This window comes from Platalea leucorodia (assembly GCF_965183815.1).
Source record: "Platalea leucorodia genome assembly, chromosome: 6".
Classification (NCBI taxonomy): domain Eukaryota; kingdom Metazoa; phylum Chordata; class Aves; order Pelecaniformes; family Threskiornithidae; genus Platalea; species Platalea leucorodia.
In genome coordinates this window covers 25,305,877-25,320,669 of record NC_138828.1, presented here as the reverse complement: position 1 = coordinate 25,320,669, position 14,793 = coordinate 25,305,877, and the positions used below count along the sequence as shown (strand labels likewise).

The 14,793-nt window shown below is 44.0% G+C and overlaps 1 protein-coding gene across 13 annotated transcripts in view; it reads right to left on the bottom strand.

The window, feature by feature from the left end:
• Window positions 1-14,793, bottom strand: part of ADGRL3 (adhesion G protein-coupled receptor L3) — a gene marked incomplete at both ends in the record, with an annotated part of 327,767 nt that overhangs the window by 88,483 nt on the left and 224,491 nt on the right. For all 13 annotated transcript variants that reach the window (XM_082315697.1, XM_082315704.1, XM_082315703.1 and 10 more), the window contains 2 exons: window positions 6,425-6,528; window positions 8,730-9,035. In XM_082315697.1, the coding sequence (XP_082171823.1) occupies window positions 6,425-6,528; window positions 8,730-9,035 (410 nt within the window). The remainder of the gene's footprint in view (window positions 1-6,424; window positions 6,529-8,729; window positions 9,036-14,793) is intronic.

Here is a 14,793-nt window from a genome sequence, read left to right as displayed (position 1 = left end):
AAATGAAGCTCCCACTTCTCTGTCGGGCTCAATGACCAACTCTGCTGGGTTCTTCATATGAAATTTCCAATTGTCTTAGCTTCCAACCGTTAGAAATCAGGTATTTCTCCTGTTCCCTCAATTTCTGGTGCCTATCATAAAAGTGAGGTTCTAGGGAAAGATTGCAGGCTGAGCTTCTACCTCTCTGTAAATCAATTAGCTGAGTTATAAATGAATAACTTACTTCCATCAATTTGACAGCAACAGCCCATCTGATTTAATGAAATCTAACTGAAGATGTTCATATGCTCATCTTCAGAGAATTAAAGCATATGATGATATAGATAAGATAAATAAAGGAGATAATGTGTTGTTCTTCCCATTAGAGCAATGATAACATATATTCAAAAATTGAATTATTTCTTCCTTGTTACACACAAGACTAATGCCATAGAAACCAGATCCTATTCTTACAGCTGCCTGCTCTCCTAAGCAGCTGAAGAAAGCCATGCATCAGCACAGAGGCCAAATTTTGACCTCTTCTGTTGGCATGCAGAACTTTAAAAGAATGACTGCATCAAATCTCTTTACATAAAGAAATCAATTTCAACATTTTCCTGCAGTTCATCGCTGGAGCTTAGCATGTATCATGACACATGGTGTTTCTGTAAGCCTTGCAGAAAATTGCAGGAATGCAAGAGTTTTTTTACAGATAGATACATTAGAAAAAAAAACCTGCTACCCAATATTTGATGCATACATTTTCTATTGGACCATGCATCTGTGCAAACTGGCATACTCAGAGCAAATTGCTCAGCTGCTACAAAGGCAAACGTAAGAGTTTTCTTGCTCTGTAATAAGCCTTTTGTTGCATTCAACTGCAGGCTGCCGTTGTTCCTACTGGTCTGCAAAAGCGGTCCAGGCTGGTCACTAATAAACCCTTCTCCCTTTATCTTGGACTGATCCTAAAAACTGCAAATCTTGAGGAATTCTAGGGTGACCAAATAAACACCCCAAAATAGGCAACAATGGAAGAAATGCCTGAGAAAAGGCACATTAAAGTTCAAAATCCATGAACTCCTGGGATACAGAGGTATTTACCCAAACTCATTTCATGCACCCAGGTTTCCTGAAAACACAGAGATGTGCCATTCCCTTGGGACAATGTGTCTGGTTGACAGGTGATGAAGCTACTTCCTAGCACCGACACTCATTTCCAAACCTATTCATTGTCACCCAGAAAATGCAGCTACAAGTCACTACAACAGTACTGAGACACTCTTTCCATCCTGCCTGTGTGCATAAACATGAGGGGTATCCAAAATTATGGCCATTTGACATGTTAATGCTAATTTCCCCAATTCTTTTGAGCATTTTCCACTGAAATTGAAGTGTCTCCTATGCAGTCCTGTCAAACCCAACTTCTGTTATCAGTCCCAAATGTTGGCTGAATATTCCAGGCCTAAGATATATGTCTGATCTCTTATAACAACAGGACTGAGCCCCTTTTTTGGTTAATTCTCAGTAAATTCTTTGGTTAATGCTCAGCAAAGCTCACCACTGCCCAAGAGGACGCATTACTAACTTAATTCCCTTCTATAAGGCACCTCTCCACATCTTCCTCTTCATTACTGCTGCATGGAAGATGAGCTCTTCGTGAGGTATTTATTCCAAAACATGTAATACTCTTTAACCCAAACACTGACATAGTCACTTAGGAACACAGGAACATTCCCTGGAGGTTCTTCAAGGGTCAGGCTGTCATTGACAGGCAAGCAAGAAGGAGGGAAAAAATGTGCAGGTAACTGAGCTTTCTACTGGGAGGCTCAAGAACAATAAAGGGAATTAAAGATAATACATCTCTTTCTGTTTTGAGAATAATTTTTTTCTTAAATTTTCTATCTTGATTATGAAAAAATTGAATTTAAAAACAAAAAGGATTCTGGGATAAAAGAAAATATTCTGTTCAAACCAAATTGGGTTTCTGGTTTTTTTGGGTGATTTTTTTTTTTTTCCTTTTACAAATCGATTAAATCTAGTCTTGGAATGCTAATTTGAAGGAGAGAAATAATGTTTCCTGCCAAAAATGTCAACACACAAAACATAGTTTTCTAGCTCTGTCAAAAAAATTGCTCCCCTCTTCCATTTGAGCATGCTGGCAGCATTCAGGCCAGATTTACAAATGAGCATTGGCGTACCTGAAATCATGCTGCGCAACACTTGCTAATATTTTCCAAGTTTTTACCACTATTTTGTGTCTTCTTATGACTGAAAAGACTCTGAAATAATAGGTGTTGGAGAGGGCATATATTCCTGCCTGTTTCATACATGCCAAGGAAGAGAATCAGGGAGCTTTGTCTGGAAAGACTAACAATGACCCTCCTGCAGCACCGCTCACTGTTTCAGCCCTACCTTTCTCAGAGGGAACCGACTGCAGAAGAGGACAGTAGAATAAAAATGAGAGAAATTGCAGAAAAGAAGTATTTAGGGAAGAAAACTCAGAAGAAACAAGAAAGATGCTGGGAAGGAAGCAAATGTGCTGAAACACCGGTGGTCATAAAGACAAAAATATTTTCCTGCAGCCTGAGGTTGACTGATATAAAAAAGAAAAAGATGGTATGGAAGATTGAACCAGGATTTTTAAAACCAGCGACATACAGATGGACCGGTCAGCTGGAAAGGCCATGGAGTTGATGTTATTTTCTGGAGGGAGAAACATCTGACGGGTTTCATTGGGCACCATCAGCTGCCAGCAGTCAGGTAGCAAGGCTGAAACAGGGGCTGTGGGCTAATTCCTGACACTGCAAAGCCTTCATGGCCATTTTCTTTCCCTGGCAGAGGTTTCATTATACACGTGTGCATTCATAGAAAAGAGTCAGAGCATATCTACCATCCTCTTTTTTTTTTTGGAAGACGAACATCCCATTCCATTCAACTTTGTTTTTTTCTTTTATTGAATGATACCTAAGGATATAACTAACTAGTTATAAACACTGGTTATCCAACAGACAGTTGGATTGCTGCTCTCCATACAGTACAGCAGAGCTGGAGAACACTGAAAAAGTGGTTTTGAAACTATGGTATTCAACCTACTTAAACCGCGTTTAATGTCCCTTTAATAATCTGCCAACCGCAGCACCTGCTGCATCCAGCAGGATGGCGCTCTGAAAACAGACTGTCAAAAGCAACCTGAACGGAGAGTTTCATTGTGGTGTCATCAAGACTGCAACTTCACCCTTGGACCTGGACACGATGATGTGGCGATGTCCTCCACAAAACCCCACTCCGTATGCCAGACACACGCAAGAACATCTATAAGACCTGATGAAGGTACTTTGAACCCTATGGTTTATCTGCTCTTTGTGACTATACCATCCAGGCTGTTCAGGAGGACAATATGAGCACGGGTGGCATGTGCTTTAGATTTACAGTTTGAGGCTTTTCATGCATTCATGAAGGACACAACACTTTCTATTCTGCTACAAAAAAGGCCTCCTCTCTTTCAGAGGCTGGAAGTTGAGTGTAGCAGTGCCTCTCCTCCCAGGAAGCACCCACAAAAGAAAGCTGCGGCAAGGAAAATATATTTTCAGGCAAGTCACACACTGCGCCAAGGGTGGTACTGATGAAAGCAAGAGGTAAAACAAACAGGCTGAGACTAAACGTATGACCTCATGATCAGGACAATGCAATGTATCCAAAGCTGACCTTTCTGCTTCCTTTTACTGCTTGACTCTAGAAATAACCCAGGTAGCAGTGCATAATTCAATCGCACTGGCAAGTTTATTCTCCTGCTACGTTATGAGGGCATGGTAGGCACCAACAATAAAGTTAAAGTAAATGTCAGGAGGCCAATGAATTGCTGAAGAGGACATTTGTTCTGATCTTCCATCAAGCACAATAACTCTAATGGAAGCTAATAGGGGGTTGTAAAACCTAATACCATGATGCAAGCAGGCAAACACCCAATGTACGATCTGAGCACAGCGGGAGAAAGAAAAGAAGCAAGTAATAATCCTTACTTCACCACAGAGACATGAAAGCATTCACAGCGTTTCCCTACTATCCTCTCTAGCTTGGCTGAAATCCCTCCAGGGGACCCATCACCCTTCTTCCTGAGCAGCTTGGACCCAGCAGGGTCCAAGTGGGGATTTTTGGGAGACAAAGCAGATTAGGAATGAAGACACGCTGAGCAGGTATGATCCCTTGGTGCCAAAGAAGTGTTTCTACCCATTTTGTAAGCTGTGCTGCAGCTGCAGATGCTGTGGGATGGGTGGGCAAGGAGGACCCGAGTGCTGGGGAACGCAGGAGAGCTGAGCTGCAGGGTGCGATCACCCCGTGTCCTCATGGCATGGCTGGCTTACTGCTTCCTCTAGCTGCCCCCACAGCAGCACGAAGGGGAACTGACTTGGCGTAGAGGAGGAAGGCTCTGTTTTCAGCTTTAGAGAGGTGCTGGAGCAAACCTGCAAGTTTCGGGCAGGGAAGTGTCCCATCCACGGAAGGGATGTGAGAAAGCAGTGTCTGATTTATGGATAAATCAGTCTCCATCTCTAAGTGCAGTCATGATTTCCAAGCCTCTTGCTTCGGCAGGGAAACCAACTGGCTATCGGTTATTAAATAAGTAATTTAAAATTGTGTTTGCTGTAAGGATCCTACAGAATGCAAACCCCAACACAAGCCCCTAGGCAAGCCTGGCAGGGCTTTCCCCTCAAAAGTCACTCCTGGAAAGTCCTGATGTTTTGTAGCAGCTCTCCATAGAGGTTGGGCCACATATCCCAAGATCCTGGTGGATTCCCACTCAGGCATCAAAAATTTAGATCCAGAGTAATTTGGCAGATCCCCCTAGTCTTTCTACCAACTGGTGGAAGCTTCCCAAAGCTGAACATAACTAAATTCCTTCAGAAAAATAATAATTAAAAAAAAAAAAAAAATCTAGTCCCAATTGTTACCTGCTGGGCATTTCTGAAAACCTGGCTCTTCAATTTTAGCCTGCTTTGAAAGCACGTAACAAATTAAATGGGGCTCATTTGTTACGCAAATGATAGCTGGGGTTTCAAATAAAATAAGCCTAACCTTGATGGAGATTCCATCAGGGCAGGCTATTATTTCTCTCTGCTAATGGCTAACGGCCTAGCCATCTTCACTGAGCAGCAAGAGGTCTCCCAGCTGCCTAGGTGAATTATGGCTAGAGTAAGTAATATTAACCCCTCCAGGATAAGTACGTGGGTCATAAAACAAGAGCTGCACAGCTGCTAATGCCAGCAAAGGCAGTCTTTATTAATCAGCTAGCTGAGCGTATGGCAGGAGAGCTGCCCACCCTCCCGCGTGGGACAGAAGGACCACAGGCTTTGTAATGGCTGCACCATGTTACAGCAGCCCCACGTTAATTGATATCTTCCCTTGTCTTTGGCAAGGGATGGGTATAAATACAGATGAAGTGAGATAGGGATGATCAGAGGTGTACGTGCTAGTGATTCACAGGTTACTGAGCCTCAGTTAAGATGGGGGACAGAGAGGAGAAAGCCAAAGAGGCTTTCTCTGTAGGGTCTGTAGAGTCACCCCATCCCGTTCAGCGGTGAGCTCTGGCTCTCCGGGAGTGCAGTGCTGCTACTGCACAGCAGCACAGCTAGCCCGCAATGCTGGGACTCGCTTGCTCTGGCTAAAGGAGCGAATAAATCCCCACAAATTGCTATAATAAGGATTCAGCCCACAGACTCTGTGGCGTAAACACACATCTGGTCTCTGTTTGTAATGAAATCAGCTGAAAGCACCACTGTGCATTAATAACAAAAACGTTCAACATATTGCTACCAAATAAGCTCTGCTTGTCTTGAACTTCTGTTGTCACGTTAATGCACTTTTAACACTGATAAATGATGAAGTGCTACAAAACATTCATCAAGGGACTTAAGAGTCAAAAGATACGCATTACAGCGGCATTGTTTTCGATTCCATCAGTTCTTTTACAATTTGGGCAGAAGTTAAAAACAGAAAGTCAGAAGCGCAATGCAAACATTTCATATTGAGCCTGCCTTTCTTTGGTAAAGATTTCTCAACTACGAGGTTTATCCTGTGCTTGCGTGGCATGAGAAAATCCTTGGGGATGCGTGAAAGGGAAAGTTTCCTTTTGCAATAAGTCGGTATTTTCCATATGTCCACCCACCTCCTCCTCCCTCTTCCTCCTTGTCACAAACAAGAACCGTCATTCACTCTAGTTTAATTCCACTCTCCAGTCCCTCTTCTTTGCCTTTCCCTTACCCTCTCTGCCTCAATTTCCATCAGATTTTTACAGTCTTGCTTTCTCCTTGCAATTCCTGGCTACTACACATGGCTCATGCTTTATGTGTGGCTGTTGGTCACTTTGGGTTCCCCGTTGTGAAAACAACCAGGGAGCTCAGGAAGGTCAGTGCGTAGACTTGGTGTGGTCAACACACAGGAAGGGTTTTACCTTCTGAGTGATGTGGTTGATCCAGGGAGAAGAGCAGTTGCTGAGATCAGGTCCTTGGGGTTCCCAGATCCCATCTGGCGCAAGACACCGGAAAGTTGCAACACCTGGAGGAGGAAAGCCGCTGTGTTCAGTGTTATCAGTCAGTTGAATTTTGCACCCAGGATCCCATGTCACAGGCTTCATTTCACAATGATGGACACCTCATGCACAGCCTGGAAGCTTATTAGTGCTCAGGACCTTGGTAGGACACTTCTGAGTCATCTCAGTGTCCTAGTCTCCCATCACCTTAGTGCTTAGGGGCCCTAAAACTTATATAAAAGACTCATGAGGCAGTGCAGGGATACCATCTCCATTTTGCCAAAGGAGACTACAGACAGAAGGCTTTGCCTTAGGCCAGGCAGGAAAGCTGCCAGGGACTAAAAAATCGAAGCTGGATCTCAAAAGCTGAGCCAGCAACTCGACTACTCTGCCCCACCGCTGGTGCCCTGGGATCAGACCCTGCGCCTCAACTTCCTTGCTGCTTTACGAAGACTTTACTGCTCCGAATCATCATTAAACCATTTGGGTGGAAACACACAAAAGTTTAAACGCTGCGAATGCCAAGATGTAACCGTTGGGCTTTATTGTCCACCCCCAGACGTTGAGAGGGACTTTAGAGGAGGGTTTTGTTTGGCAAGGGCTGCCCAGTTTCCTGCTGTAAAAGAGAGCAAAGCGCCTCAGGCCTTTCCAGACAAAGAGAAATGCATTCAAAATGGTGCAGTTAAAGATCCTTAAAAAGCAAGAAAGCTGGTACACGTAGATTACAAGACTGTGAATCCTATAAAGTGCTCTGCCCTGCAGAGCCGAACTTTTCAGCAGAGGAGTGAATTACAGGCTAGGTCTGACGGTAGCGCCGATTAAAACCAGTGAGAGTTTGCTCATGCCTTCAAAGGGAGTTGGAAGAGGCCCACTGCTAATATACCACAGCTTTTAACAAGTTGCATGAATCACTGAAATTAGAGATGGGAAAGGCTTATTGCCATCCCCTATCAACAAGTTGGGTTATTTTTTTTTTTTTCCTTAGCTATTTTCATCCAGTCCTTAGCTCTTGTGCTTAGAAAAGGGCTCCCTGCATTCAGCCTTCATTTTCCTTTTTTATCTTTTCTTTCCTTTTTCACAGCTTCAGTTCAGACTATCCTTTCCCCTCTCTGGGAACCACATGACACTTTTTGCATTAATTTTACCAAGTGGGGCTGGGAAACACAGCAAAAATGTTTTTCACCTATTCTCACCACTGACGTCTTTCCACACCCCTCATACTTTAATGTATATTGTATCAGTCTGACCTCACCAAATTTAAGAGAGAGTCAGTATTCATATACACAGGTGTGAGTGGCTCTCCAGGGCAATGGAGCGGAGAATTAACAGAGAGTCTCCTCTGCAAGCCAGATCCCTCCAGCCCTTACTTTCAGGCAATTTCTCCCACTTTCTGATTTCTTGTTGGCAAGCGGGTTCTTGGGGCTGGACACCAAGACAAGCTTGAAAAAAAATACTTTTGGAAAACTGCATTTGTTAAAATACAGCAAACTGAACCATATGCCAAAACCCATTCTTCATTCTACCGTGTTTTAATTTGGACAGAAAATTTCCAAAAGCAACCTCTTGGAAGAAAACAATTGGGGGGAACAGTAGAAGAAAAGGAGCAAAATCCAATAAACAATAAACCATTTTGAAAGATCTGGCTTTGTTTCCCCCCCTGCTTTCCCTGCTGATCACACTGGATGCTGGCTGTAGTTTGAAAAATCACTCACGCTGGTTCAGGAGTGCGATCTGGGAATACGTGTGCTCTGAAATGCTGGCCACAGCCTTTGAAATGCAAACAGTACAGCACAGAGCTTCAAAATGTAAGTTTTGTTGATTTCCCCCATGCCCCCTGCCCCAAACATGCAAAGCATCGGCCATCAACACATCAGGCAATGAGCCCAGGGGCTACAAATACAGGCAAAACCAGGAATACCAGGCGCATCATACATTACTTCTGGAGGCAGAGGCTCTTATAGCACATCAAGCTCAATCCCACAAGGTCGTTAGCTTCTACTGTCCTTCGGCCAGAGCTTGGGATGCCAAAGATCCTGCAAAACGTGCTCAGCATATTGAGGCTTCAGCCGCGGCCAGCTGCTTGCCATTCCTCACCAAGTCAACGTAGGCCTGACAGAAGGCATCACCATGCTCCACTAATGAAACCCGGTGCAACCTGGTTGCACACTCACAACGTCCCATGGGCAAACAGAGACAGCTTGCCATGTCCTCCTGCCCCTTGACTCACCTATTGAGCCCATGGGACACGGCTGCTTCGCCACCTGGCCCTGCCGAGTCCGAGACCACATAATATCACGGGCTTCCATGGGGTCACAGCTCTCCGCACCAGCCGGCGGCAGCTGGGAGGAGGCGGGTGGGAGGTGTGTGGTCATTTCGTCAGGGACATCAGCCATGGGCGATGGCGTGCTGGTGCTCCTGTTCCTCCTGCCCGAGGCCGAGGTGGTGGTGGGGCGGCCGGTGCTGCTGGTGGCCACCCGTGGCGTGGTGCTGGCGGTGGTGCTCCCTGGGCCCAGAGCCCCCGATGTCGATACTCCTGAAAAAAAGGCAGAGGTGATTAAAGAGAGGAAGGAAAAACAGGACTCAAGCCTGGGTCCCAAGGATTTCCCCTCTGCCGACTGCGGTGGCTTGTGGGGTGTAGCTGGAGCAACAGCTAACGCAAGGCTTGCTGCATAGCCACCTTTCAGAGAGAAGCTGGAGCACATAGCGAGAGAAGCACGCAGGGGGGTAATGACCGCTGGAGCACAACCGATTTTCCAAAAGCACTAGCATCTGATGAAAATAAAGCAGCACTTTATGCCCTCACCATTTTTCTTCCTGGCATTTTAATGTAAAAATCTTATTTTCCATCTTTTAGGGAACACCTAGCACAGAAGTGCTTTTAATTTTTTAGTGCTGCTGAAGACCCAGCTGGTTTGGACAGAAAAACATTTTCCATGGTGTAATAAAAAAAAAACACACCACAAATCCATCCCCAAAACAGCAGTGCACAGAGGGATGAACACAAGGCTTCAGAGTCACAGTTGCTCCATGTCCAGCAACACGAATTGGAGTTTCTACATTAAAGACACCCATGTGTGAACTCCAGCCTAGCCAGAAATTAAAACTAAATGCAAGAATCACCCTATTGCCCCGAGGAGCAGCCTCTTAACTATCCAGCTATGTGAGCAGGCTCAGCCTGCAAGTTCCTGACAGCGGAAACTGTCCTCTCTTCTAGGTCCAGTGAAGCAGACCATGCTCACTATTTGTGCAATATTAGTCACTAATGTATAATGATATTGCTGTCACTGGAGTTCATTCAAGTCAACCTATTTCAAGTGTAAAATAGGAGTTTTTCCATTCTGAAGGTTTGTTTTTTTTTTTTTTTTTGTTACTTAAGTAATCTAAGCCCATGGTGCTGTGAGCAATCCTCCTGCCTCAGAGTAATCAATAACATGGCAGTCGAAGCACATGCTTGCTCTGGTTTTAGGTAATTTTACGCCAAGCCTGAGACACCCTCTCCTCAAACTTTAAAACTCAGCAGCGTCATAAACATAATTTTCTGAGGGATCAGTATTTTTCAAAAAAACATTCAGTTCAAAAATTCCAGCTCTACCATCCCTTGGAAAATGGGATTATCTTCTCCTCCAGCCTCCAAAAAGACGAGCAATAGCGCAACAGGCACTAAACCACCTGAGCACCAGGACACTCATCTGAAATCAGATCTCCTGAGCTCATTGATCAGATTTTCCACCGTTCTCGTGCCACGTCCCTTCCACCATGAGCCCTGGGTTTGAATGAACTCAAAAAAATACAATGCAAAATCCTGCAGACATTGACAGATTTCTTCTAGTTTCTGCTCAAAGCTGTGCTAGATCACCAAGCAATGATTTCCATCCGACGTTACAGGAAGGATTACAATTTGTAGAAAACTTTGGCAAATATTATCCATTTTTACTACAGCAGGTCTTGCCATGACTACATATTTTATTTCTTCATAATAATGATTAGCTCGGTAGACAACAACGTGCAGAAATTTTCCCATTTACTCATGCAGTAACAAGTTATTCTCCAGTTGCAAAATGACCTACGCCGTGCACTACAGGCCCAGAGGTACCGAGCAGATATAGTGGATGCAGTTTCAAAGCCAAAACTAGCAAAACCCCCTTAAAATCATTCTTACAGTAATTTGTGAGCACATAGAAACATATACTGAGCACCCAGGAGCTCCCCTTGATCCACACACAGGGGTGCTGCACTTTTGAGCCTAGTTTTCATTGACAATCATTGAATATCTCACGGCGTGTTGTTTTTGAAATAGCTCTGGCAAGTTTACTGTAGCAGCTAGGCACAAGGGATTTAATGGCATTTTTCTTTAGCCATAAAAAGAAAGAGTTGTTTTATCTTTCACAGACCCCTTGGTACTAGTGTCGAAATCTCTTTGAGGGCTTGCTCTTCCAACTTTTTTCTTGTTCAACTGGGCTTTCTTGCTGCTTTTAAAAATAAACACCTCCGCCATTTACACAGGACAAATTATAAGAAGACATAACAGAGCTGCCTCCAAGTGGCCTAACGGAGTGAGATGGATGGGATACCACTGAACCCAGTTCAAAGGTCTGAATTATTCAACGAGTCAATTTGGTAATGAGCTCCAGCAAACATGATCACCATGCTAACACCACCCAGTTTCACCGGCCCCAGGCAGCACCGCTTGCCGATTTTGCTCACACAACTGTGTGCTTTAAAACAAAGTTAATTGGTAAGAAAGGGAAGGAACAAGAGATCAGGATCATTTACATATAAATGATTCTCAAATCCAAGCAAAACCATGAAGACACTGCAACCTGTGCAAAATTACCTAAATCCTACAGCACAGAACAGAGATCAAACCTCCAGATTAACTCAGGCTGCCAATAAACTGTGAATTTTTAACTCAGGGAAAAGCAGCATTGCTTTAACAGAAGGATTCTTCCGATTATACCTCATAATAAAATCTCTGCTCATAGACAAGCAGTAACCTTTAAAAATCATCAGCACTATTACAAGTAGAAATGTATAATCTTGATTATTTTACTTTTATTACTTGTTTTTACCATGCATTGCCATATCAAGAGTTTAATGACAGCTTTTGAGTAAGATTCAGTTTTTACTCCTAGGCTTCAAATCCAAAACATTCACGAGACTTTGAAGACTTCAATTCCACGAAGCACAGCGGCGGGATAGGTATTTTCACAGTGCTCCCAAAAAAGCAAACTGTGGCTGTGGAAACATCTCTTCTCCAGAAACACCCCAAAGTGGTACTTCACTTTTTTCTTCCCTGCTCTATCTAGAGAGCTGGCACTAATAGCAGAAGACTAAGTTTTGCCATCATTCAGACTAGAGATGCAGCTATAAAAAAATCCCCAAAACATTTCTAGCATCCACAGGGGAGTAATTGCAACTCCCAGAGGAGCCCCTCTCTACTTCTGACACATTGACTAGCAAGAAAAAGAAACTATTAGTTTTTTCCTTTCTTTCTTTTATTTCTCAACCTTTACACAGAACTCAGGCCTCTGGAGGAGGAATTTTGCTTGGTGGAAGGAAAACCATGCGAGGGATTTGCTCATAGGGAAGAATCTTAAATAAATAAGGGTCTGTCTGTCTTTCTTCACCCCCCGCTTTCCTTCTTTTCCCCTTTCCTGGCCTAACATGACAAGTGCACAACTGGCCTAAGACCAGCGCTTCAACTCTGCCACCAGGAAAATCCAGCACACGTCATCTTACCTTCTGCTCTGCTCACCTCCTCCTGGTATTCCCAGACACAGGAGACTGCTTTTCCAGATGACTCTGACTAGTGTTCACCTATCACAAAAACAGCTTTGATTGCAAGCAAGGCTACTTGCGATAACTACCAAGCTACCTTTTATCTCATTTTTTTCTTTTGGCACCTAAGTATCCAGCCTATGACCCGGTGTACTCCATAACCGAAAATACTTTTTAAGAGTATCATGCGTTTTCTGTGCCATGGATGAAGATAACTGGGTGCCCCTCAAGCAGAAATTGCAGACAAGATTTCCTGGGTGAGGCTCGCTGGCTTTTGCTAGGTAACAGATGACAGAAGACATCTGTCAAGCTCTCCCCCAGCGGCTGCAACCCAAAGGTATAGCCTGATGACTACGTGCTACAAGCCAGCGCTCACTCACATAACTGGAAGGAGAGGCTGCGCTCCAAGTTTCATGCGCAAGGTCCAAGCAAACCATGACGACTTCACTCTCCGGCGAGTTTTGCATTCCTGAGCCTGATGCTCAAGCAGACGTGCCAGGGTGCTGGCAGCCAAGAGCCCTGCTCCCTGAGCTGCAGCTGGTGCAATGCTCAAGCAACTGAGGCACAACTAATCTGAGGGGTCAATATCTTTGGGAGGATACAGCAATCTAAGTGCCCTCCTGAGCACATCTGAGCTGTGTTCACAATTATGTATGCATATCGCTGCCATGCTAAGGCAAACGGAGCATTTCTGGTTTCTGAAAGGCTGTGAGAAACACAAAACCTGAAAGTCCCTCCCTCTCTCTCTGCTAGTTTTGCCCTTTTCATATTTGGTAACTACATCCTTTGCTTACAGCATCCCCTTTTATCATTTCTTCTTCTACTGAAATATGGTGCAAGTTGTATTTACATAGCAAATAAGAAGGTTTAAGCACGTCTTGAAAGAAGCAGCACAAAAAAATCCAAACCTAATACAGTTGGAGGATTATATCACAGCTGTTTTTCTTTTCCCTGTCACATAAAGGCATCTCACGGGAATTAGTTTTCTACAGGCATTTTCAAATGCATTTCAGAATGTTCTCTGAAACTCCATAGAAAAAAAAAATTATTTGAAAATAAATATATTCCCATTTCCTTTTGCCTTTTTTTTGGGTGGCTTTTCACTGAACTCCCTGTAAGGTGACATAAAAAAATGACTGAAGTCAAGGAGCGCCTAGGTTGAGCCTTGCAGAGCTGGTACCATCCCTAAGAGCTGCATAAGCAGGTATCCATCAAACCAGTTGTTAACGCTCCAGTGGATTGCAACGTTGTACTGAGCCCACGCCACAAAAGACATCACCCTGCAAAACCATCTCATGTTGGATGTCTGCTGGAAGACCAAAAGCCACATGCCGGTGCCACCCAGGAGCTGCAGGCCGGAGAATCAACAAGGTGAGATGAGCCCCTAAATTATGTACAGCTCCTTCCATGTGTTTGAGGGAAATTATGATTTATTTTTACTGCAGGCAAAGGCGAAGCAGGCCTCACATCAAACATCTGAACAGCTCTCCCCTGTGCTCACACATGCCGTTATTTGGGGAAGCTGAACCAGAACAGCGTGTGAACATGAAAGTTCACACACTGACTTTGGAGGGGCTGGGGTTGTGGTTTTTTCTTGTTGGAGCTTTATTGACTGAGACTGACAAAAGGCTTACAAAAACTATTGGTGGGAAGAAAAGATTAGATATACGATGGCCTCAGAGTATTCAAAACAACACGTTGTCTTCAACAACACACAACACAACTGCATGTAGTCCTGTGCCCTGAAAAAGTCTTATGAAGTATGATACGTAGATACATACCTCTTCTTTTTCCTCCCTCTTACCTAATGTCTGAAATAGCAGAGAAGAAGGATGCTGTATCTGAGAGAAGAAAGGTCCATTCCCTTGTGGACTGCTGTCAAATGGGAAAACCCTTTCTGGATTTTTTCCTACCTCTTCCAGTAGGGGATGCATGTTTGTGCCCAAGGCTACTCTGCCCACGGGTGACTATTCTGCTGGGCCTGGACAAATCCTGCGATGGATATGGGCAAGATGTTGAGTCCCCTGTACTAGGGGGAAACCTACAGCTGTGTTCCAAGACATGGTGCAAACTCAGCTGTTTCAATGCACTTCAAGCTGGAATCACTTAACACGCTGTTTTTTTTCCTCGGAATCTCAGTTTGAGCATTTAACATTAAACAACAAAGAATGAGAGCTTAAGTGTGCAAAACCTTTGCAACAGGCTCAAGTCCAGTCAATCTGCCCCAACTCTTCCTTTCTCACTGCACCACAACTCTCAGCAAGACAATACATTCAAAGCAGCCACCACATGGGACCAATTTCCAACAGGCAAAAAATATGTTGACCAAAGCCCTTTTGAATCAAACCTTTACATTTCTGACAATGCTTAACTGTTCATTACACATGCCGGATTGCTATAGAAAGGTCGCTTTGTCAAAAACGTTTTAGCTATTATTGCAAACTTCCAGGTTTTGCCTGAAAAAATAAGAACCCAAACAGCAGCCTGGCTGTTTTTTGGTGAAATATCAACTT